Source organism: Aethalodelphis obliquidens, unplaced genomic scaffold, assembly GCF_003676395.1.
Source record: "Aethalodelphis obliquidens isolate GAN/ISIS:26980383/991018 unplaced genomic scaffold, ASM367639v1 scaffold8, whole genome shotgun sequence".
Lineage (NCBI taxonomy): Eukaryota > Metazoa > Chordata > Mammalia > Artiodactyla > Delphinidae > Aethalodelphis > Aethalodelphis obliquidens.
The window spans coordinates 64,248,237-64,273,447 of NW_020837952.1; the positions used below are offsets into that span (position 1 = coordinate 64,248,237).

Consider the following 25,211-nt stretch of genomic DNA (forward strand, 5'->3'; position numbering starts at 1 on the left):
AATTGGACCCCAGCCAACAATACCATGGTTTCCAACAGCACATGGAACATTTGTGGAAGGAGACAAGGAGGAAAGCCTCGATACATTTTTTTTAATTAATTCATCCAAGTTTCATTGTCTGACCATGACAACATTAAATTCGAAATTATTAACAGAAAAATATCTGGAAAATCCTCAAATATTTAGAAACTAAACAATATACCGCTAAAATAACCCCATGGGTCAAAGAAGAAATCACAAAGGAAATTAGAAACTGAAGGAAAATGAAAATACAACACGTCAAATTTTGTACAATGCAGCTGAGTCGGAGCTTACAGAAATGTGTACTTTTAAACACATATCAAAAATGAAGAAAGTTCCAAAATTCATTATCTAATTTTTCACCTTAAAAAGTTAGAAAACTACAAATCAAAGTAGAAGAAGAAGGAGGTGGAGGAGGAAGAGAGAGGCAGTAGAGGGGGGCAGGGGTGGGGGAGGACGAAGAAGACAAAAACAGGAAATAACGAATAGAGAAAAATCAATGAAACCAAGAGGTGTTTTCTGAAAAGACAAATAAAACTGATAAACCTGTAGCTAGACTGATGAAGACAAGAGGGTAGACATAAATTTCCAACATCAGGCATGAAAGATGGTTCATCACAGTGGATCACACGGACATAAAAAGGATGGTAAGGAAATACTGTGAACAATTTATGCTAATAATTTGACACCTTGGATGAAATGGACAAATCCCATAAAAGATGAAATTACCAAAGTTTATGCAATATTGCTCAATACTGGTAACTTAAATAGCCCTTTAACTATTGAATGTATTGAATTTGTTAAAGCAGATGTACAATGTATGTCTGATAGGCCACAAGGCAGGCTGTTCTAGTTAGCGTAGAGTTCAAGCGAAATCAGGTATAAGCCAGAAGGACTTCCCCACACCTCAATATGTGAAAATTTCTTCATCACTCAGGAGCAAAGATGCCACCCTTGACCACACATTACCAAGTTGAATCAATACACAAAAAGGATAATAAACAATGACCAAGTTGAGTGTTCCCAGAAAAGCACGGGTGGCTTAACATTTGAAAAATCAATCAGTATGAGTCACTCTCATTAACACCCTAAAACGACATGATCACTTCAACAGATACAGAAAAAAGCATTTGATAAAATTCCACACCCAAGCGCGATAAGAACTCTCAGAAAAATAGGAACAGAGGGAACTTCCTCAACTTGATAAAGCATATCTGCCAAAGCTACACCTAACAGCACAGAGTTGTGAGATGCTCTGCCTTCCCCGCTCCTCCGATGGACGGAAGGAGGCCCACCTAGGCGAAGCCCCGCCCATCTGCGCGAAGCCCTGCCCACCAGCACACGCCTTGAGCTCCAGGCATGACGTCACTCCCACGCCGCGCACTAACGGTCAGCAACCGCCAACCACCCGCAGCTAACAGGCTTGGCGCGTGCAACACCCCCATTGGCCGAGCTCGACCAGGCGTGGGCGCAGGCGCGGGCGCCACAACCCTATTGGCCAAGCTCGAGGGCGCGCAGGCGCAGGCTCGGCCGCAGCAACCCCATTGGCTGAGGGCAGCGGGAGCGGCGTGCCGCGTGCGGGCGCCTAGGGCGGCGGAGACGAACGGCCGGGCCATGCTCCACCTCGCGGGCAAGCTGGTGGCCTTCTTCTGGAGGAGGGCGGAAGAACCCGAGGAGGAGGCCGGGCCGCCGGGGCCCAAGCTCGCAGAAGGTGCCTCGCGGGAAGGGCTGGTACGCGCGGCCCCCTGAGGCCGCCCAGCCAGACGGTGGACCGGGACTGTGGACGGGCGCGGGGGTGGGGGTGGGGCGGCTGGTGACGTAGTGAGAGCCGCTGAGGCCCTCAAAGCCTGGTTCCTGCGCCTGGTGGGGCGGGAGTGGGGGAGGAGCGTGGTCCGAGCCGGGTCCCAGGGCGTTAGTGTGACGAGATCGGGATTTGAGAGCTTTTGCTTGTTTTCTAACTCGAAGCTGAGGGGTGTCTGTCCCGTGATGATCTCTTCTTTGCAGTGTAACTTAAATAGGTCTTCTCAGTACGTAATAGCATTTTACGGCTTTTGGGGTCTGTGCCTCCTTGTTTCCGCTTTGTGTTTTCATGCGCCGGGAGCGCCTTGACACGTCGTCCCTGCACGGCTTCCCGTTCTCTCTGTGTCAGTGTCCCTTGCGGTTGTGTGCTTCGACAGCTCTGAAGAGTGTAATCTGGCTGTCTTAAACTGTCATTTTAGAGTCTCGTGGTATCCTCCTCCTGTTTACTTGAAATTGTTTTCGAACCCATCTTCCTGAAGTACAAGCTGTACGTACTTCTGTTTCTGCCACAGCGTCCCTCCCTGCACCCCGAATTACACGGTTGCTTTTCCCCAAGGCTTTTCGCATTTCCTCCCAATTCCTCTTTGCATCTGAGACTTGAACGCCGGGTAGTGATTCTCTAGTTGCCTTCTCTAACCTCTAAAAAGATGAAATTCTCCGCAAGAGAAGCCAGAACGTCAGCCGTGGAGTTACTTGTTAGGGCAGCACGCTAACAGCCATCTCTGCCCAGAGTTGTTAATGCCTCTTTGCCGCCTGGAGTAAGTCGCTTCGTCCGTCCGCGGATCTTGTCTGTTAAATGTGGCCCTTGAACAGCAGTCGGAGTTCCAGCCAGGCTTCCGCGGGCTTCCGTGGCTGGGCCGTGCCCTGGGCACTTGGGTGTCTTCTGTGTCTGACAAGGAGCAGACGAGGTGCTGTGCGGACTCGGAGCACGGGTTCTGGCCGGGGTCTCTTGAGTGGATGAGGGCAGGCCCTGTTCTACGCCAGACTTGACCCCCAGGCCCAGAACGTCTTCCAGCGCCTGCTTTGGTGAAATAACACAGAATCGCCTGACCGTGCTGCTGGTGGTATTGATAACAGCGGTGATGAGGATGCGCAGTAGCCACTCCCCTGATGCTGCTATAATGCTAACAGCAGTTTACGATGCCCCCAGCCTGTGCCAGCCACTCAGAGGTCTACGCATTGCACGCGTCTGTCACGTAATAACCCTCACACAGCTCTCTCGGACAGAGACCATGACTGTCCCCGTTTTACAAGTGAGGACAGGCACGGGGTGGTAAAGCCCTAGCCCAGGGCTCCACAGATGGCTGGGGAAGAGCTGGCCGTCAGATGCAGATGGGCTCTCCCCATCGAGCCCACCGCCTGTGCCCCTGGGAGGAACCTGGGTAGTCTGCCTCTAAAACCCTGCTTTCTGAGCACCCCAGTCCCCAGGGAGGTTCTCAGCCCACAGGGCTCCTAGCCCCACGGACGCTCTGGGGGGCTTAACTGTAGTGTGCACTTGATTTGTGGTCAATATAACCTCTCTGTTTACCCGTCTTAGGTGACACCAAGTTGAAAACTGTCCAGGGTGTCGTGACAAGGTACTGCGGCGATTATGGCATGATTGATGATTTGATCTACTTCTCCAATGAGGCTTTGACGAGCAAAGTGCTTCTAAATGTTGGACAGGAAGTTATTGCGGTCGTGGAAGAAAATAAGGTGTCGAATGGACTGAAAGCAATCCGGGTAAGGCCTGAGTTCATGAGGAAGCCTCTCTACACCTTGGGCTTCACGCCGCTGTCCTCCTGTTCAGTTACCTGTCAGAGACAACCTGTAGCTTTATGCCATGGAGAGAAACACTGTTACCACTTCTGTATCCACTCTTCTAGTCTTTTAAAAAAGTATTGTTAAAAGTAACTATTTGGATCCTTTGTTATCCAGTTAACCAAGATAATTAATGAACCCTACTATTCAGCAAGTGTTTCTTTAAAAAAAATTGTGTTTTTGTACTCTGATTTCCTGGAAGTATAATTGTTAGTCAGAGAGTATGTGCACATTTAACGTGTTAATGGTTATCATCAAATTATCCTTCAGTAACGCTGCACTAATCATACTCAGGGGCAGGATGAGACACTTGTTACCCACGTTGGCAAAAGGTTGTGGACGTTATTGATCTTGGAAATCTGCACCAATCACTTTGAAAAGGGATCTTATAATTTTAATTTGCACTTAAGCCTTAAAGTAGATTAAATTTTCACATTTTTTTCTATGAGTTATTTTAGTGTCCTTTTATCATTTTTTTGTTGGGTTCAACTTTTTAAAATTAAACTTTCTACATTTTGGGAATTAGACTTTTTTAAGCAAAATTATTATATGAAAATGTTGCAAATGTTTCCCCCCAAGATCATCTTTTGACTTTGTTTTATAAAGTCTCATTTTATGTAGTTAACGTGTCTGTCTTTTCCATGTGGCTCTCGGGCTCTGTACGAATCCTTAGAGAGGCTTTTCCCACTTTTCATTCGACATGCACTCAGGTTTTCCTGTGAAAATTTATGGACATTTAAATGTTTAATTTACCTGGAACTTACTGGATGTACAGACTGAAAGAAGGAGCCAGACGTTTCTTCCCCGGTAGCGCACCAGTCATCCGCTGAGTGGTCCCCTGTTTCCTACTGAGTGGGAAGGTCCCTTTCTCACACACCAGAATCCCATCTGCCTGGGACCCCGTCCGGACCCTGTCGGTTCCCTGTCGGTTCTGATGCCTGCACGTGGCCCACGTGGCACGGTTGTGTCCTCAGGTGGCAGGCTGTTTTCTCTCTTCCTCCTCTTTGTGGATGGACTTCTCTGGGCTCTCCCCTCGATGTGGATAAACGTTAGAGTAATCCTACCATTTCTCCTCCTGGGCTCAGACTCACCCAGACCAGCACTGAGTGTGTGGATCCATTTAGGTCAAGCGACGTGTGGATCATAGCAGGTCTTCTCCAGCTACAAATTATGTCTGTCCACTTATCTAAGCCTTCCTTTGTGTTCTTTTGTACACTTCAGTTCTTCAGATGCCTTGTGAAGTTTATTTTTGAGAATTGTAATGTTTTTGTTCCATTATCAATATGATTTTTATTTGTATTTTCAAATTAATCTTTTTCTTTCCCTCTAGGAAATCTGTTGATTTTTTTTGTTACGTAATTTGGTATCTTGCAAATTTACTGAGCTCCACTACTTTTTAAAATGGTCAAGACATACTTTGTTACCATTACATTTTAGTAAATGCCACCTACCAGCCATGTGTGGCTATTTAAATTTAAATTTATTAAAATTAAATAAAATTTAGAATTAATTCCTCAGTTTCACGAGCCACATTTCAAGCACTGAACGTAGCTGGTGGCACCAAATTGGACGGCGCGAATGTAGACGTCTGTGGGGTGGCTGGAGGGCCTGCAGGGCCGCTGTGGCCGGGAACATGCCGCCAGCGAGGAACAGGCGCTTCCTCCTTGCTCTCCACCTGCACTTGGACTCCGCAGGCCAAGTACTTGCCTTGTTGGTTTTTAGCTCTTCTGGAAGATGCTTGAGTCACTTGATTTACCAGCGTTTAACAGTGTTAACTGACTTCCTTCGTGAAAGTTGTGGAATTGGCTCATTCGCTCTACCCTCTGGATTTGTTTGCTCATTTTTTATTCAGGTTTTTTTACTGTGGTAAAATATGCATAACATAAAATTAATTTTAATTTAAATTTTTAATGCCATTCAGTGGCACTAAGTACATTCATGTTGTTGTGCGCTTATACCCACTGTCTGTTTTCATAACTTTTCATCATCCCAAATATAAACTCTATACCCATTAAACAATAATCCACTATTCTACTTTCTGTCTCTATAAATGTGACTATCCTGGGTACCTCATGTAAGTGGAATCGTATGATATTAGTCCTTTTGTGTCTGCCGTATTAGACTTAGCATAATATTTTCAAGGCATATCCATGTAACATGTATCAGAACTTCATTCCTTACTACGGCTAAATAATATTCCATTGTATGCATAGATTACATTTTGTTTCTCCACTCACCTGTTTATGGGCACTTGCATTGTTTCTACTTTCTGGCTGTTGTGGGTAGTGCTGCTGTGAAAAGCACCTTTCTGAGTCCCAGTTTTCAATTCTTTTGGGTCTGTACCTTGGAGTAGAATTGCATGCTCATATGGTAATCCCGTGTTTAACTTTTGGAGGGTACGCCAAAGTTTCCCCAGTGGCGGCACCATTTTACATGCCCACCAGCAGCACAGGGGCTCCAGTTTCTCCACATCTCCACCAACTTGAATTGTCTTCCCATTTTTTGATAGTAGCCGCTCTAGTGGGTGTGAAGGGGTGTTTTATTGTGGTTTTGATTTATATTTCCCTAATAATTAGTGATGTTGAGCATCTTCTCATGTGCTTATTGGTCATTTATATATCTTCTTTAGAGAAATGTCTTTTCAGTTCTTTTGCTTATATTTTAATCAGGTTGTTTATTTTCTTGTTAAGTTGTAGAAGTTTTTTATATATTCTGGATATTAATCCCTTATCAGATATGTGGTTTACAGATATTTCCTCCCATTCTGTGAATTTTTTAACTTTTTCTTAATATCAATAATATCCTTTGATGCACCAAAGTTTTAAATTTTGATGGAGTACAATTTATCCTTTTTTAATAGCCTATGCCTTTGATGTCACACTTAAAAAAATCATTAACTAATCCAAGATCATGAAGATTTTCTCCTGTGATTTCTTCTAAGGGTTTTATAGTTTTAGTTCTTAAATTTAAGTCTGACCCATTTTTGAATTAATTTTTGAATATGGTATTGGATGAGGGTTTGACTTCATTCTTTTGCACGCTGACAGCCAGTTCTCCCACCACCGTTTTTTGAGAAGACCTTTTCCCTCTTGAAGGGTCCTGGCACCTTTGTTGGCACCTTGGACCAGATATGTGAGGGTTTATTTCTGGGCTCTTTATTTCATTGGTATTTTGTCTGTCCTTACACTCTTTTAATTACTGTAGCTTTGTAGTAAGTTTTTTTGGGGTTTTTTGTTTGGTTTTTTACTTTTTTTTTTTTTTGGCTGCATTCAGTTTTTGTTGCTGCGCGCGGGCTTTTCTCTGGTTGCGGCGAGCGGGGGCTACTCTTTGTTGCGGTGCATGCGCTTCTCATTGTGGTGGCTTCTCGCTGTGGAGCACGGGCTCTAGGTGTGTGGGCTTCGGTAGTTGTGGCACATGGGCTCAGTAGTTGTGGCTCGCAGGCTCTAGAGCGCTGGCTCAGTCGCTGTGGCGCATGGGCTGAGTTGCTCTGCGGCATATGGGATCTTCCAGACCAGGGCTTGAACCCATGTCCCCTGCATTGGCAGGCGGATTCTTAACCACTGCACCACCAGGGAAGCCCTTGTAGTAAGTTTTGAAATCAAAAAGTGTGAGTCCTCCAACTTTGCTCTTCCTTTTCAAGATTGTTTTGGCTATTCAGCATTACTCGAGATTCCATATGCATTCTGGGATGGGTTTTTCTATTTCTGCAAAAAACATCATTGGGATTTTGATAGAGATTGCATTGAATCCATAGATCGCTTTGGGTAGTATCGATGTCTTAATGTTAATCCGTGAACGTGAGATGTGTTTCCATTTATTTGTGTTTTCTCTGACTGCTTGCAGCCACACTTTATAGTTTTCAGTGTACAGGTCTTCCACCTCCTTGGTTAAATTTATTCCTAAGTGTTTTATTCTTTTTGATGCTATCGTAAATGGAATTGTTTTCTCAGTTGCCTTTTTTAAATTGTTCATCGCAAGTGTATAGAAATACGACTGATTTTTGTATATTGATTTCATACGCTGGAACTTTGCTGAATTCATTTATTAGCTCTAAGAGGTGTTTTGTAGATTTTTTAGCGTTTTCTGTGTGTAAGATCATGTCATCTATAAGTAGATAATTTACTTCTTCCTTTCCAATTTGGATATTAAAATTTCTTCTTCTTGCCTAATTGCTCTGGCTGGGACTTCCAGTATTATGTTGAACAGAAGTGGTGAAAACAGGCATCCTTGCCTTGTTCCTTATCCTCGGGGGAAAGCTTTCAGTCTCTCACCACCGAGTGTCATGTGAGCTGTGGGTTTCTCACACGTGGCCTTTATCCTATTGAGGAAGTTCCAGTCTCTTCCTATTGGATTGAGTTTTTATCGTGTAAAGGTGTTGAGTTATGTCAGATGCTTTTTCTGTATCAGCTGAGATGATCGTATATTTTTTCCTTTGTTCTGCCAGTGTGCTGGATGGTACTGACTGATTTTCATTTGTGGAACCACGTCTGCATTCTGGGGTAAACCCCCCTCCATCGTGGTGTGCAACGCATTTCTTATGCAGCTGCATTCAGTTTGCCAGTATTTCATTGAAGATTTTTGCCTCTGTTCATAAGGGGGTCTTGGCCAGAGGTTTGCTTTCCTTGGAGTCCTCAGTATGTCTTAAGTAGCAGTTTGCCTGTCTTGCAGGTGGAAGCCGTCTCAGATAAATGGGAAGACAACAGCAAGAGGCACGGCAGAGGGCTGTCCGACTCCAGCCCCCGAGTGCTGGTCGGCTGCGTGACCTCGCTGATGGACGGCGCCGGCTACATCAACCAGACCACGTACTTCTCCCTGGAGAGTGTGTGTGAAGGTACACGGGATGTGTTTCTGCTTCATGTTTAAAATTAGGTTTTGTGGGTTTTTTTTTTTTAATGTTCATAATGAGATTTGAGATGGACCAGGGACCGGTTTTCATCTGCCAGGTCCTCAGAGTGTTGCCCTTAAAGCCTCTGCCCAACATCTGGTTCCTCCTATCTGGATCTCATCCCAGGCCTCTGACATCCCACCCCACCCCACCCCACCCTGAGGCTGGAGCTCTTTACCCCAGATGCCCCCCTGCTCTGCCCCCAGGCCTGCCCTGTATGGACCAGCCAACCTTGCCCTTTCCCTTCTGGTCTGTCTGTTTGAGCAGTGGCTTTGCTGTGGGTGCTCTGTAGCTGGGCTGCCTTTGTGCCTCTGTCAGTCTGCCTAAAACACCCACCGACCTGGAAGCTGGTGCTCCAGGAGCTTTGCCTCCAGTGGCTTTGTGCCGCTGCACGTGGTGCAGCACGGCCCCGCTGCTGAGTAGCAGTGTCCGCAGATGGTTGGGCTGCTGTGTGCTCGTCACCAGCTTTCTTGAGAAACAAACTCTATATTTCATTAGGCACTGTTGTTTTTTGAGCTTAACTGCTGCAAAAATGTTTATTACAAAACAACCAAAAGGTTATCACCGGTTGTGGCTACACCGCGTGCCACGCCCAACCTGTCCAGACCACTCTCTCCCCGCTTCGCGTCAGGACGGCTTGGCTGCCACCTCACGTCACTGCCCCTGCCGTTTCCCCGCTTTCCCGGCCACCCTACCAGCTCTCTGGCACACCGAGGGGCTCCCTCTCCTGAGCTGGGATACCCGTAGCCACCCAGGCCTCAGGTCTGAGCACATCTCCCTGTGTCACCGTGCACCCTGGGTGTCCCTGATGGGGAGGGTACTCACAGTGTCTGCAAGGAGCTGGCACAGGAGTGCCACACGTACCCATACCTCCTGGAGCCAGGGCTGTGGGTAGAGGGCTGCCATTCTGCCCACTTGGTTGCAGTTGTTGATGACACTTTGTTACGTTTTTCTTTGTTTGAACTTTGGGGAGTATCTGAAATCAGATGGGGCCCTGACATTGTGCAGACCAGGTCCCCTGCTCTTGCCTTGTAGGCAGGAAGACAGGTTGGCCTGTAACAGCCTCTGCTCCGTTGGCGTGGGTAAACCTGGAAGAGAATCCAGGTGGATACGCTGGTTCCTAACAGGAACAGAGAGCACCTTTCTCAACCAGTCATGTGTGTCTCAGAACAGAAACATAACTGCAGAGTGAATTGTACACTTTGATGTTGCATTACCAAGTAACATGCCCGGTTTCCCTGCCTTGGAGGTTTCAAGCCTTGCAAGGGGGACTGGGTGGAGGCCGAGTACTGGATCCGGCCGGGCACGTGGAGCAGTGAGGCCATCTCGGTGAAGCCACTGAGGTACAAGCGCGTGGACCGGGTAGGTGCTGAGCCTCGAGCGGCCCGGGGTCCTGAGTGCGATGGGAGGTCAGGATAAATGAGGGTCCGTCTCGGGCAGAGAAGACCCTGATGTCTTACCGAGGTCACCGGCGGCCAGCCTGCACACTCACATAGTTAAATTCTAGGTCACGAAGGGACGAGGAGTGTTAAAGCGTCTGATGGTGGGGATGCGTGGAGTGGGGTGTGGGCTCTGCCCTCGCTCGTAGCAACGGCTGTGGTCTGGGGAGTGGGGACTGGAACAGAGGAGAGAATTGAGGTTGCGGGTGGAGGTGTGCTCTGGGCCCCGCTCCCTGCCTGGCCGGTCCCGCTGGGGGCATTGCTCCTCCTCCGAGACCAGGCCTGAGCCTCACTGGCTGCGGCAGCCCCGTGCACACTGCCAGCGTCTGGTGCTGTGCTTGCAGGTCTGCGTGTCCAGCCTCTGTGGGAGGAACGGGGTGATCAACGACTACATCTTTTTCACTCTGGACTCCCTGAAGCTCCCGGAAGGCTACGTGCCACAGAGGCATGACGTGGTCAGCGCGGTGGTGGTGGAGAGCAGCCAGTCGTGCTACACGTGGAGGGCCCTGTGCGTGACCCCAGTGCAGAGGCGGTGAGGAGGCGGCGGCTCGAGGGGCGGGGGCCTGGGGTGCATCTGAGAGCCGGTTGAACAAGGCAGGTAGCAGACCGTCCAGGCCCTGAGCTGGCGGGCTGGAGGGAGAGCCCTCCTGGGGGCTGGGGGTCCTCACAGCTGCCTGAAGGCTGAGTGAGAGGCCGCCTCTTGATAGCTCATGGTGATGATCTCCATATTTTCGTGGGCTTTGTGTGTTGTGTTCTTTCACATGTTGGCATTTTGTAGAACACGTTGGACGTGGTCAGTTCTTTGTTTTATTTTGGCTATGCCAGTTGTGTCACGCATGCAGTACCTAGTTCCCCAACCAGGGATCGAACCCGGACCCTCTGCATTGGGAACGTGGAGTCTTACTCACTGGACCACCAGGGAAGTCCTGGTTGATTCTTAAAATTACTGAATTTCCTGTATCTGGTTCTTCCTTCTGTGCGCCCGTGACTTCCTGCCTCCAACACGCGTGTTTATGCAGCACGGCAGGCCTTCCTGAGCTCCCGCCCCGTCTCTGCTGCTCTCTCTCCGTAGTGCTCGTCTCAGGGAGCTCGTTACATGGTTTCTGAAGTCCTTCTGTTTATTGTCTGATCTCCTCAGCGGAGCAGATTGCTTGCAGGGGGGAGTGTCTCATGAGCCACAGGACGGGCAGGCAGGGGAGCCCCATCTCAGGAGGACTGAGCTGCCTGGCGCAGCTGGGAGGGATGTGCTGGGACCGGGGTGTGGGCAGAAGGGGAACGTGGTGAGGTGGGCCCTGCCGTGACCAGGCTGTCTGGTGGACACAGCCTCCTGCCCCATGGGACCTGCTCTCCTTTTGGAGAATGACTCTGCCCGTTCTCATAACAGCGAAGTGCGGGAGATGCATACCCTTGCCCCCTCCACCGGGAAGGCCCAGGAGGCCCGGGAGTTCTGGCTTCAGTCCATCTGATGGGCCCAGGGGTGTGAGGATGTGAGGCCAAGCAGGCGCTTGTTTGCCAGGCATCTGTGCCGGGATCTTGGAGGCCGAACCGGGGCCTCGGCTCCCTGCTGGCTCTGTGATCCTGCTGGCCGTCGGCCCTGCCCACATTAGGTATTGTCACTCGGAACCTCCTGCCACTTTAAGGGAGCTCCGTGTTGTTGGGACGCGGGCTTCCTGATCGTTGTCTTCACAGCACAGTTAACTGGGCTCCTGACGGCCGTGGGCAGGGGCGGATCGTGGGAGGGCAGCCAGGACTGGTGCAAACTGGCCATCCGAGAGAAGCAGCTGCCGTCTCGCCTGCAGGCCAGCGTGTTCGTCGGAAGGGAGTCTGGGTCCCTGTTGCCCTGTGTGATTCTTCGCAGCACTTACCTTAACCTGCTCTGTGACTCACCATGTTTCCAGAGGACCCGCGTCTGCCGAATGGAGTGGGTGGGGGCAGGAGCGGGGGGCTCCCTGGCAGTGGGCAGTGAGCTTCGGGTGAGCCTCCCCTGGTGGCCTGGCTGCAGTGGACTCTGGCCCCTCCAGTGAGGGGAGCTGGTCCCCGTAAGGGTGACCAGTCGGGCACTTAACCCCGAGCTCCATGCGTCTGCCTCGAGCAGCCGTCTTCACGGGGCCAGGGAAGTCGTCACACCTTCATTTTCAGACACTGGCTGTGAGCCAACCCCAGCTCTTGTGCAGCCCCTCATCATCCCCCAGTCAGTGCGGGGCTGGGGTGAGCGGTGGAGGGGTCGCTGGCCCGGTAAGCAGTCAGGCCCCGCGTCCTGTCCACCCAGCAGATGCCCCGTATGCTGTGGTCCCTGTGCTGCATCCTGACCGTGGTTTCCTCCCATCCTGGTCCTGGCTCCACGGCGTTAGCCCCAAGTGGAGGATGCTGCCCTGCACTCAGACGCACCGTCCGGCTGCCCGCTCAAGGGTCTGAAGGACAGCGAAGTGTCGTGTGCAAAGCAGGGACCTGCACTCCTCCGGGCCAGGCCTGTAGCGGCGTCCAGCATCCCCCCTCCAGGCTCCGGGTGGGTTCCGCCCAGAACCCGCAGGTGGCTCCTGACTCCTGTCTTGGTGCGTCTCTGCCTGCCCATAAGCCGCTACGGCTGGCCGTCTGCCAGGACAGATGACCGCTCCCACGGCCGCCCCAGGCGGGGGCTGAGGCATGGCTGCCCGATCTCGGGGCGGCCCTGGCCGTGTGGATGAGGAGAGGAAGGTGGGGAGCGGGGGGCGGGCAGGGCCGTGTGGCCAGCAGGGAGTTAAGGGGGGCTGGCTGAGAGGGCGTGGCTGCTGTGGTGGAGGGTGTCTCTGGGTGGGTGTGTGCACAGGGACCAGGTGTGAAGGAGCCTGTTTCCAGGTGGCACTACGGGAGGGTCAGGGAGGGCAGGAAGGAGCTGAGGGTGCACGGTGGGCACAGCGCCCGAGCTTCATGGCAGCGTCAGGAGGACAGAGGGGGACGAATGGTCCCTTCTCACGGAGGGTGGAATCTGCTCATTTTCTAAAGATAAAAATTCTCATTTAATTAGTTTCAAATATTTTGAAGCCACACTCTTTTTCCAACGAAAGCTTAGTAATGGGTCACTGACGAGCAAAGCCCCTTGCGGCAGCCGGGGAGGGTCTGGGGAGGAGCATTGAACACCCTTCCCTCTGTGACCAGGGCTGGGGGGTGCGGGGGCGAGGAGTCCCGGGGCTCGGGGGGGTGCACAGCTGGCGAAGGCTGCCCGTGTTCTCAGATCCCCAGAGCTCCCACCAGGGCCCTCCTCTCCTCTGGATTCAGCAGGGCTTGTAGTTTCTTCTTCAGGGTGATCTGCTGTCTTACTCAGAAGTTCTAAGTGTCGTCCTTACTTGGTCGCCTCTTTGGGGTTGGCCCCTTATCCCCTCGCCCTGTGGTTGGTGTGGCCCGGAAGGGCAGGGAAGGCAGGTGGGGCCTCAGGACGCGCCACCCGCCCACGCTGACCCCGACACTGTCCTGTGGCTGCTTTATCCAGGGGCACCTCTGTGGTCCAGGAGGCTGCTGACGAGGCCTGTGGAGCCCTTTTACTGAAAAACAAAGGTGACATTGAAGTCACGAGGATGACAAATTTTGGAACGCTGAAAGAAGGAGAAAGCAAAAATGTGGTGATCTGGATAGAGTAAGTTTGCCACTCAAACAGAAGTACAAACTGTGGTTTAAGAATTTCTGTAGAACCGATTTTATTTTGCTTGCTTATTTTTTCCTTTATGTATATCTTTCTAGATTTTCCACCCTGAAATAGCCTTTTTACTTATACTCATAAAAGTATTTGCAATTGCCATTCACTAGTTACATTGAATTCTGTTTTATGGTAACAGTATTTTAGCTTTAGAAATCCTCTCTCTGTTCATGGCTAATTTTCCTTTTCCAGGAATAAAGGAGACACTCCTCAAAACTTAGTCAGCTGCAAGTTGGGTGGCTGGGATAAAGCTAAACAGTTCAGATTTCAGATGCTGGATAAAATCCAGACGTGCCCCGAAGTGTCTCTTGTTTCCGTTCCTGAGAAGGAGAAGAATTTTGCGGATGAAAATATTAACTCATTAGACAGCTGCAGGAAAAACAAAACCTATCAGACATTGGAGAGCAGTCTGGTGAACAACAGAGAAGCCTCTCCAGGTAGACGTTTCAGCTGTTGCCATTGGATCAGCTGCGCGAGCCCTGTCGGGTCCGGGAGCTGGTGCAGCTGCTCCAGGGTCTGGCCAGGCTAGTGGCAGCGTTTACCCTGTGGGCTCTTTGGTCTGGACCCTTCTCTGATACTTGGGGCTAAAACAGCTGGAGAAATGCCCGGCGTGCTTTACACGAGCTGCTTCGTGCTTTACACGAGCTGCTTCCTGCAATGATTCTAAATTGGGAAGAGGATGCCTGCAGCCCCCTTGCCTGTCGCTCACCTGTCGGGGGCTTCGGCCACTCATCTATGTGTGATAGGCCCTTCCACCAGCACCACCACTGTCAGAACAGTTCACGTTTGGTCTAATTTTGGATTTAAATTTCATCTCCCAGATGACTATGCCTGTAAAGGAGAAAAGGAGAAGAATGTGTCACAGAAGCCCGAACCTGGTGGGCTCATTCCTCCAGGTGGAAAAACCCTGATCGTGGTTACCTGTGATGCAAAGTACGTGGCTGGAGGGTATGGAGGGAGTTGACTTTGCAGGCATCTGCGCGTTTGTCTTGTTCGGTTTCGCTTATGGTACTTATAGGTTGGATGTAAAAAGTATTGGTAACTATTTTGATGGGACGAAATGACAAGGAAAAGCGCTAGTGAAGGAAGTGGCTTGAGTAAGGGTACCCCCGCTGACTCCTGACTACGGAGGACGGGCACGGCCAAGCCCCCACAGCCTTGGGAAGCCGGGGCCCCGAGGTCCCTGCTGCTGCTCCCCAGGCCTGGCCTCAGCTCGGCCCTGAGACCTGCCTGCCCTTCTCCCTCCACCCGGGCAGCCCAGCCAGACACAGGCTCCCGAGCCCTCGTGGGCCCTTCCGTCTCCTGCCTCCTTCCCCGTGTCCAGAACCCCCGGCTCTGCCTGCTGGTCCCCTGGCAGCTGGGCGCTTTGGTGCAGTCCTTCTCCCCTCCCTCATCTCATCTACACTTGGTGATTTAAAATTTGTCAGAGGGTGGCTCTGATTAAATCAGCGCCTTGCTTCAGGCCCGGGTGGCGCTTTGAGCCAAGGGCAGTCCTCGAGCCAGTGGTTGGTGATGCAGCCCCCGTGGCGCCTCCATAACGTGACAGTGGGGCCGGGACTCGAGCAGCAGTGGAAAGTGGGCAGAAGGCAGAGTGGGAGGTGGTGTCTCTGGTCACGCTACACAGCTCTGATTTAAACTTGGGAGTACTAGAAATATTGTTTCCATTCTTAAGCGTGAGAATTACAGACAATACCATTTCAAGTGTGTGATTTTAGCTTGGGAAAACGTTAGCATTGCTTATTTTAGAACGTCCATTTTTTCCCTCTAAAAGAATTATTAAAAGCTAAGGGTGGGCTTACCTGTGGCACAGTGGTTAAGAATCCACCTGCCAGTGCAGGAGACACGGGTTCGAGCCCTGGTCCGGGAAGATCCCACATGCCGCGGAGCAACTAAGCCCGTGCACCACAACTACTGAGCCCTCGTGCCACAACTACTGAAGCCCGTGCGCCTAGAGCCCATGCTCTGCAACAACAGAAGCCACCGCAATGAGAAACCCATGCACCACAACGAAGGGTAGCCCCTGCTCGCCACAATTAGAGAAAGCCCACGCACAGCAACGAAGACCCAACGCAGACAAAAATAAAGAAATAAATTAATTTTAAATTAATAATAAAAAAGCTAAGGGTGACTGGTTTGCTAGCTCTGTGACTTTCCCTGTGTGAACGAAGGGAGATTGTGTTGAACCTGCCTCTGTCACTTACGACTCACACTAAACTGTGTCTTGTTTCTCCAGGAATTCTGGCCGCTGCAAGGAGCTCCTTCTGCTTTGCTTCTCCAATTTCATAATCGGGCGATTCCTTGAAGTGAACGTCGTAAGTGAGGAGGAATCACTGATAGCTGTCCGAGAACCCTTTTCATGGAAGAAGTCTAAAAGTTCCCAAGTGTTAGCTTCCACCAAAACTACAGTTGTCATGACCATGCAGAAAAGGTACCATGAGCGGACGACAATGCAAGCCCAGATCTTGGGCTCACGGTGTGAGGGATGCACGTAGCTGCTGTTGTTGGAGGGAGGTGGACGTCCTGGATAAAGGGATGCAGCTGAGGCCCAGCGCCCTCCATTGTCCTGGGGACACGCTGTGAGGACGGCGGGGGGTGGGGGTGTCTGCAGCACCCCAGCTAGTCTCAAGGTGACTCGCAGTGCACGCTGTGATTTGACCCTTGCCCTCGGCTCCTGCCACCTTTCATGTTCCCGTCAGCCCAGCCCGCCCACCTCCCGAGACAGCCCGTGTCCCACATGGGCACCCAGGGCACCAAGCAGCGAGGGGTCAGTGAGACGTGGTTGGCATGGCTTTCGAGGGCCATTCACAGCACCCGAGTGTCGCTTGTCGAGGGCAGGAGGGTTGCTTGGCTGTTTGAAGCCCATTTGAAGATGTGACACCTTTGAAAAATGAAATTAAGAAAAAGCATGTAATCTGCTAGTGACGCGTGGCTGGGGGCTTGGGGACAACCTGACCGTATCTGGGGTGTCGTCTGGAGAAAGTGCCGCGCATCCACGCTTTCTCGTCTGCAGTTATAAATCCCAAAAGCTCTGAAAAGCAGATTTTGCTTTTTTAAGTTAGGTGCCAAAAAATCATGACCTATAGGCTGGAGGACGTTCCACGACTTAGTCGTGTGGACGCGCCCCCTCATCTGCTGCCCAGAACTCAGTGGGATGGTACATGCGGTTTTTCTGTGGTGGGAAGTCCTGAATCCCAGATCACATCTGACCTGGGAACAGTTGAAGATAAGGTACTGTGGGCTTCCACTAATGCGTGGGCTGGAGGGGAATCTGTTCAAGTATTGTGTGCTCATTGACCTTTGGGGTTAGACCATTGTTTGAATCCCAGCACTGCCACCCGGAAGCTGTGCCATCTCAGGCCAGTTTCTCAACCTCTCTGAGGCTTAGTTTCATTTGTAAAGTGCTAGTCCCCCCCTGCCCCACACGTGCCATTTCTGGCACTGAGCAGTCAACAGCAATCAGTAAGTAAGAACAGTACTGGGCGTGTAAACAGTAGTTGAGTGGCTCTAGGGATGGAACCTGAACACAGGAGCAAGAAGTCATGTGGCCTGCGGGCGGCAGGTCCACATGGCTGGACTCCAGTTACAGGAGCTTTTAAGAACCTCTGGCTGTCGTTTAGTGGTGCACCAAGCAGCTTTCCCATTACAGTTTGGCTTAACTAGAGGAGTGAAGTAGAGCAACAGCACAAGTATTTAATCCTCTGGTAAGTTTTTCCCCATTGAATATTAATACATTGTCACTGTACAGGAGTGTCCCTAAAGCGAACACTCGGGACTTCCCTGGTGGCGCAGTGGTTAAGAATCCGCCTGCCAATGCAGGGACATTGGTTCGATCCCTGGTCCGGGAAGATCCCACACGCCGCGGAGCAGCTAAGCCCGTGCGCCACAACTACTGAGCCTGCACTCTAGAGCCCGCAAGCCACAGCTACTGAAGCCTGCGTGCCTGGAGCCCATGCTGCGCAGCAAGAGGAGCCACTGCAATGAGAAGCCTGCGCACCGCAACAAAGACACAACGCAGCCAAAAGTAAATAAATAAAAAATAAATGTATAAAAAAAAGAAAATGCAAGTAATCTATATTTAGAAAAAAAAGAGAGAGCACTGGGACACCATCAAATGGGTCCCAGAGGAGAAGAGAGAGGGAAAGGGGCAGAGAACATACATGAAGACATAACAGCTGAAAACTTCCCTAACCTGGGAAAGGAAACACATCCAAGTCCAGGACGCAGAGAGTCCCAAACAGGATCAACCCAAAGAAGACCATGCTAAGACCCATTGTAATTAAAAAGGCAAAAATTAAAGATAGAGAATATTAAAAGCAGCACATTAGGTACAAGGGAATTCCTATAAGACAATTCGCTGACTTTTCAGCAGAAACTCTGCAGGCTAGAAGGGAGTAGCATGATATATTTAAAGTGATGAAAGGGAAAACCCTACACCCAAGAATATTCTACCCAGCAAGTCTCTCATTCACATTTGATGGAGAAATTAAAAGCTTTACAGACAAGCAAAAGCTAAAAGAATTCAGAGTCACCAAACCAGCTTTACCAGAAATGATAAAGGGACTTCTTTTAGCCAAAAAGAAAAGACCACAACTACATACATAAAAATTATGGAAGAAAAAGCTTATAGGAAAAGGGAAATACACAGTAAAGGTAGTAAAGCCAGCCTCGTATAAGGCTAGTAATAAGGTTGAAAGACAAAAGTAGTAAATCATATATATCCGTGATAAGGAGTTAAGGAATACACAGAACAAAAAGATGTCAAATATGATGTCAAAAGCAATAATAATCATGGGGCTTCCCTGGTGGCACAGTGGTTAAGAATCCACCTGCCAATGCAGAGGACACGGGTTCGAGCCCTGCTACAGGAAGATCCCACAGCCGTGGAGCAACTAAGCCCATGCGCCACAACTACTGAGCCTGTGCCCTAGAGCCTGTGAGCCACATCTACTGAAGCCCGCGCACCTAGAGCCCATGCTCCGCAACAAGAGAAGCCACCGTAATGAGAAGCTTGTGCACCACAACAAAGAGTAGCCCCTGCTTTCCGCAACTGGAGAAAGCCCACATGTAGCAACAAAGACCCAACACAGCCAAAAATAAAAAATAATTTAAAAAAAAAAAATAATCATGATGGGAGGAGAGTAAAAATGCAGGGTTGTTGAAAATGCATTTGAACTTAAGAGACCAGCAACTTAAATAACCATAGATGGATGAATGGATGGATGAATAGATGATGATGGATAGATGGAGGAATAGATAGCTATGCACATTGTGGAGAATATAGTCAATAACAATGTAATATATTTGCGTGGTAACATATCGTAACTATACTTACTGTGATGATCATTTTGAAATGTACAGATATATCAAATCACTGTGTTGTGTAATAAGGAATAACAGTGTTGTAGATCGATTATACTTCAAAAACAAACTTACAGAAAAAGAGATGAGATCTGTGGTCACCGGAGGTGGGGTTTGGCGGGGGGAATTGGATGAAGGGGGTCAGAAGGTACAAGCCTCCAGCTATAAGATGAATAAGTACTAGGGATGTAACGTACAGCGTGACACATGTAATGAACATGGCAGTATGTTATATGTGGAAGGTGTCAAGAGAGTGATCCTGGGAGTTCCCGTCACAAGGAGATATTTTTCTCTTTCTTTAGTTTTGTATCCACATGAGAAGGTGGGTGGTCACTACACTTACCGTGGTCATTATTTCATGATGCATGTAGGTCAGATCATTCTGCTGCGCACCTTAAATGTCTACAGTGCTGTCGTCAATTACATGTCCGTGAAACTGGAAGGAAAAAATAAAGCATAAGAGTTGAGCTTATTGGAAGCTTAGAAACAGTGTTTTCAAGCTCACTGGTCCCAGGGGCTTTTGGGAGTTTGGCATGTTCTTCTGCTGGAGGCAAAGCAGCTCCCGGGAGAGCGGCCCCAAAGCTAAACAGCGCTTTGCAAAGCACTGCCTGAGGCCAGCAGTTCACGTACCAGTTGCTTTTGGTGATTGAACCTCTTTCTGAAATAGGAAAGGATGTTTAAGTGGAGACGTCCGGGGTGAAGTGCCTGGTGCTGAAGCGTTGTTTCTAACTTGCGAATCTCCTTTTAAGGAACCTGAGACGACAGCTTCCGAGTTTTCTCCCGCAGTACCCGATACCAGACAGGCTTAAAGAATGCGTGGGGCAGAAAATCGACATCCTGACCTTTCAGCCGCTACTCGCAGAGGTAGGAAAAGTGTCTCACGTGAAGTACTGATTCTTCACCACACTCGAGTTGTTTTCTGAACAAACTCAGGGTGAACCTTTGTTGGGTTCAGCCCTGGTGTGGGCTGTGTTCACCCCGGGAGCGGCGGGGCCCATCACTGTGTCCCTTTGCAGATTGTCGGGGCTTTGGGGGCTGGGGGCAAAGCGGGGGTGGGGGGACCCCCTGCCCCCCCCATCCCGGCCTCTCTTCTACCCTGTGGCCGAGCCTCCCAGCAGCTTTCCATTTGTGACAGAGCTCTGAGCAGCTAAGCAGGGGAACCGGGAAAAGGCCTGTAGCCACACAGACCAGTGGGGGGTGGGGGAGGAGGAGGCCAGGCCTCCCGTAGGGCTCCTCTGGCAGGTCGTCTCCTTGTCACCCTCCCTGGCGGGGCTGTTTCAGATCCGCTGGGGGAGGCCTGGTCTGAGCCTGCTGTGGCAGGTGGTGGTCAGAGCTGTGAGAAGGGGTGGACCTGCCAGAGGAGGCCAAGGGCAGGGGCCGCGCTGAGCAAGGCTGAGGCAGGGGTCCAGGGAGGGAGGGAGAGTGTCTGTTCCGCTGGCAGCGATGGCGGAGCGCGGCCCCTTTCCAGGAGGGCACTTTCCCGATGGTTTGGGTGTCTGCTGCCTGAGGAGTGGGTGAGTGGAATGAGGGCCAGGGCCTGTGCTGCATCAGGGCAAGAAGGAGGGAGGAGACTGGATGGTGGCTGCAGGGAAACTTGGGACTCGCCAGAGATTCGTGGAGGGTGAGGGAGCCCTGATCTGGGAGAGCTGGGGTGGCAGGCGGAGAGGAAAGGAGGCTTGGGAGGAAGCTGAAGGCACCGAGGAGCATGCCTGCCCTGGGACTGATGGACAGAGTCGTCTGTCTGCTGGGCCTTGGGCCCGCGGCAGGGCTGGGCCAGAAGCTGCCCCCGGTGCTGGTGCTGCGATGCTGCCTGTGCCACCGGCCCGAGGTGCCCCACCCCAGGGTCACACGGGCGTCCTGCAGCGGGGAGGGTGCCGCAGGGGCACTGGGCACTGTCCAGGGACGGCACGACCACACAGATGGAGCAGCACCAAGGAGGGTATGTGGGCAGGACTGTGGGTTGGAAGCGGGGAGATCCGCCAGGCAGTTGTTGCAGTGATGGTTGCAGGGCCTGAACTGAGGCCGGAGCAGCAAACCAGCCCTAAAACACCTTCGAGAAGAACTTTGGGGCTGAGAAATTGATGCCGATGCAAATACAGCTTCCGGGACCATCGTGTGCCGGAAGCACGCCTGCACCTCTCCTGTAACGCAGCCTGGGCGCCGGGAAGGGATCTCCTCGTGAGCGTAGCAGTTACGGGTGTCTTCAGCATTCATGATAGTATGATAGTAATGGTCATGAAAAAGTGCTGTATGGTCTAAGGTTCCAGAGTACTTGCCCCTTTGTGATTCTTTAATTCACGCATGTGTCACCCCAGTACTTCCTGACTTCCTGTGCCCTTGTAACCGCCTCCCGACGCAGGTCCCCTTCCTGGGGCTCCTCCCATCCTTCTGGGGGACCTGAGCATCCCCTGCAGTGGTTGGTCTGTCAGCCTCGCGGGTCTCGCCCGGTCTTGACCTCTGGGCAGGCGCTGCAGAGACGCTGCCCAGCACCTCCTCCCTCCTGGCGTTTCTCCAGGGACTCTGCTTTCCTTCTCACCTTGGTTCTTTTGCACGGAGTCTGTGTTTTTTTCTAGCTCCTCTTAGGAGTTTCTCTTTTTCACTAGTTTTAAGGAATTTAATTTACAGTGTGAGTTGCTGTAGTTTTCTTCACGTTCCTTGGCTTGGGTTTTTTGAGCTTACTGGAGAAAGTGAATTTACGGTTTTTCTCAAATTTCAAAGTTCTTGGCCATTCCGTCTTCAAGTATTCTTTCTGCCCCACTCTCCACGTTCCCATTACATGTGTATGAGGCCACGTGAAGTTGCCCCACAGCTCACGGCTGCTCCGTTCATTTCTCTTCGGTCTTTTTTCCTCTGTGTTTCATTCTGAGTAGTTTCTGTTGCTGTGTCTTCGAGTTCACTGATTTTTTCTTTTGCAGTGTGCAGTCCCATCCAGTGTTTTGTTTTGTTTTGTTTTGTTTTTTGCGGTACGCGGGCCTCTCACTGTTGTGGCCTCTCCCGTTGCGGAGCACAGGCTCCGGACGCGCAGGCTCAGCGGCCATGGCTCACGGGCCCAGCCGCTCCACGGCACGTGGGATCCTCCCAGACCGGGGCACGAACCCGTGTCCCCTGCATCGGCAGGCGGACCCTCAACCACTGTGCCACCAGGGAAGCCCCAGTATTTTTTTATGTCAGACATTGTTGATATCATCAGACATTGTTGATATTATCTCCACAAGTTCGATTAGGCTCTTTTTTTATATTTTCTGTCTGTACTTAATATGCTTAGTCTTTCCTCACCTTTGTTTTCTTCAGTTTTTTTTTTCCTCAACTTTTTGAATGTATGTAGTACAGTTACAACAAGTGTTTTAATGTTCTTGTGATACTGGTTACATCACAGGTGTCATTTTTGGTTCTGTCTCTGTTGATAGGTTTTCCTCCTCATTATGGGTTGTAGCTTGTGCTTAGTTCCGTGCCTGGCCATCTTTGTTTGGACACTAAACATTCTGGATTTTACCTTGTTGGGTATTTCATATTTTTCCGTTCTTGAAAATATTTTTGAACTTTGTTCTGGGATGCACTTAAGTTACTTGGAAATGGCCAGAAACTTTTAAGCCTGGCTTTAAAGCCTTGTTAGGGGCTTCCCTGGTGGCGCAGTGGTTGGGGGTCCACCTGCCGATGCAGGGGACGTGGGTTTGTGCCCCCATCCGGGAGGGTCCCGAGTGCCGCGGGCCGGCTGGACCCGTGGGCCGTGGCTGCTGGGCCTGCGCGTCCGGAGCCTGTGCTCCGCAACGGGAGAGGCCACAGCAGTGAGAGGCCCGCGTACCGCAAAAAAAGAAGCCTTGTTAGGAGGGACCAGAGTTGTTTCTAATATAGGGCTGATTCCTTCTGAGTACTCTACCCAGTGCCCCTTTACCTGAAGCCTTTCCATTTGGGCTGGTGGGACCCACAGCATTCTCAGCCCTGTGTGAGTTCTGGGATTTGTTACCTCTAACCCCGTGGTTCTCAACAGGTGAACTTCCCCCCAGGAGACATTTTTGGTTGTCATGACTGAGAGTGTGAACAGCATCTAGTGGATGGAGGCCAGAGATGCTGCTAAACACTGTGCAGTGCCCGGGACAGCCCTGCCCTAGAGACCGGTCCACCCCGGTGTCGGAAGTGCCGAGGCTGAGGAGCCCCGTTCTGCTCCCATCACGTGCATCTCCCCATCCGATGTGGTTTCTCACGCTCGTATGCTGACCTCTGCGCAGCGGAGGGCTCACATGGCTGCCCCGGGCTCGCTCTGAGCAGAGCTTGGAGGCTCTGTCTGATAGGAGCTGGGCGGTTGGGGCTTCACTCAGATGGTTCCCCATCTCAGGGCCACTGCCCTGAGCTGCCCAGTCGTCAGTGTTTGAAGGCTGTTTCGTCTGTCCGTGGGACTTACGCACCCCAGAGCTGCTGGCTTCCTGATGTGGGTGTGTGTGGAGTGGTCCTCAGCGCTCACTATCTTGCTGGCTTCTTTTTCAGCTTTTGAATGTGTCAAATCACAAGGAGAAGTTTTCAACTTTGCTCTGGCTTGAGGAGATTCATGCAGAAATAGAACTGAAAGAGTATAGTATGAGTGGGGTCACCTTGAAAAGAAACGGGGACTTGCTGGTTCTGGAGGTCCCAGGATTAGCTGAAAGTAGACCTTCTCTTTACACAGGTAGGTTTGTTACGTGTCATGTTTTCCTAGATGGACTAGAAACATTGAACCACAGTCAGGAAAAAGAATGTTTTTAACTGGCAACGCAGTAGTCACGCTGATTTTCTTTGCTTTGGGTTATAATTTCACTCAGAACTTGGCCAGCCTCTCTCTCTTCACACTGATGTGATTTTAAGCTGTTGATCCCAGTAATGTTTTTGTCTTACTCCACCACTTCAGAGTGTTTGATTTTACAGTACAGCAAAAAAAAACTTACTGATTTTGTAGTTTTACGTGTGGTAATGTTTTTTAACTAGGTGATAAACTGATTTTAAAAACTCAAGAGTACAGCGGACACGTCATCGAGTACATCGGCTATGTGACTGAGGTGAGAGGCCACTGTTAGTTCATGTTGGACTAGCCCAGCGGACGGTTGCAGAGGTAAACTTCCTGCCTCAGCTCGGGATGGGGGGTCCCCTGGTGTTGATGGTATTTTGGAAAATTTGAGGATCAAATGAACATTTAAATAAATGTGATGTGTAAAGAAATCTTATCACTTTCAGCCGTGTAAAACACACTTACCTGTTAAGTACATCACATGTAAGGCGTGCATTTAGTCAGATTCGGCGTTCTGAATATGTTCTAGGAGAGAGAGCCTGCGAAGGAAAAACACACCTACACATTGAACACTCTGGTGTCTCCACGGGGAAGGTTGTGTTGGTCTAAGGCCCCGTGCCCATGCGGCTCTGAGCGCGGCCAGGGCTTCTCCAGCTACTCTCCCTGCTCCCTGCTGGGCACAGCGCAGGGACGGAGCTCGGGGGCCGCGTGGAGGGACCCACGGAGCCCGCACGCTGCCTGATGTGGGAACTGGGGCACCGAAGCCCCGAGCTGGGGTTGGGGGGTACGAGGACCAGCAGAGCCTCCCCCGAGGGTGGGGCCGGGCCCTCGCTGGGGCAGCAGGCGATGTGCCCCCAGGGACAAGGGGAAGACGGGCATGAATAATCCAGTGTGGAGACTCGTTCCTCTCCTCGAGAAGATGAGGAAGTGGCATCTGATCACCGTAAAAGACAGCAAGGATGTTGTTAGTGGAAAGGGCCCAGAAGGCGTCTCCAAAGGCGAGAAGCTGTGAGCACATCACAGGGACAGCCGCTGCAGGCTGGGAAAGGCAAGAGAAGAGGCCGTGAGCACATCGCAGGGGCCGCCGTTCCAGGCTGGGGACTCGGACTCCGCAGACCTCGCCGTACGGGCTGCCGGGGCGCCAGCCAGGACCGCAGCATCACACGAGCCCGCTGGGGCCGATAGAAGCAGAAGAGGTGGTGTTTTGAGTCGACTGGGCCTCTCAGGTGGGCGAGCTGTGCTGGAGAGTAAGGTCGGGGTGCAGGCTGGTCCGTGGCAGAAGTGTGCCCCCGCCTGGCCTCATGGTAGTGTCGCTCCCACCAAGTCAGAGAAGCTTGGACGCGGATGCTCCCACCACCCTCGAGACGGGATGCGCTGTCCCCACGCCCCAGGCCGCTGGACCAGGCCTGAAGGTCGGGCGAGCCTCTTAGGCCTCGCGTGTTGTGGTTTACCCAGAATAAGTCCCCGCCCTGGAGGACGTGT

General features: G+C 51.0%; 2 protein-coding genes across 3 annotated transcripts in view; both read left to right on the top strand.

Annotated features, from left to right (window-relative positions):
• Window positions 1-1,380: 1,380 nt before the first annotated feature.
• Window positions 1,381-10,169, top strand: LOC113620362 (RNA helicase Mov10l1-like). The gene is made up of 4 exons (XM_027106032.1): window positions 1,381-1,732; window positions 3,359-3,548; window positions 8,196-8,452; window positions 9,756-10,169. Exons 1-4 carry the CDS (start codon window positions 1,381-1,383, stop codon window positions 9,923-9,925), a joined length of 969 nt encoding a protein of 322 aa, XP_026961833.1. The 3' UTR covers window positions 9,926-10,169.
• A 3,597-nt stretch (window positions 10,170-13,766) lies between these two features.
• The window catches only part of MOV10L1 (Mov10 like RNA helicase 1), a 32,404-nt gene continuing 20,959 nt past the window's right edge, over window positions 13,767-25,211 (top strand). The window contains exons 1-6 of one of the 2 annotated variants that reach the window (XM_027108059.1): window positions 13,767-14,052; window positions 14,437-14,548; window positions 15,849-16,043; window positions 19,723-19,837; window positions 23,456-23,633; window positions 23,930-24,000. In XM_027108059.1, coding sequence (XP_026963860.1) covers window positions 13,887-14,052; window positions 14,437-14,548; window positions 15,849-16,043; window positions 19,723-19,837; window positions 23,456-23,633; window positions 23,930-24,000 — 837 coding nt within the window. In that variant the 5' untranslated portion in view covers window positions 13,767-13,886. Of the gene's footprint in view, window positions 14,053-14,436; window positions 14,549-15,848; window positions 16,044-19,722; window positions 19,838-23,455; window positions 23,634-23,929; window positions 24,001-25,211 lie in introns of those variants that run through there. The other variant, XM_027108060.1, reaches the window with a different exon arrangement.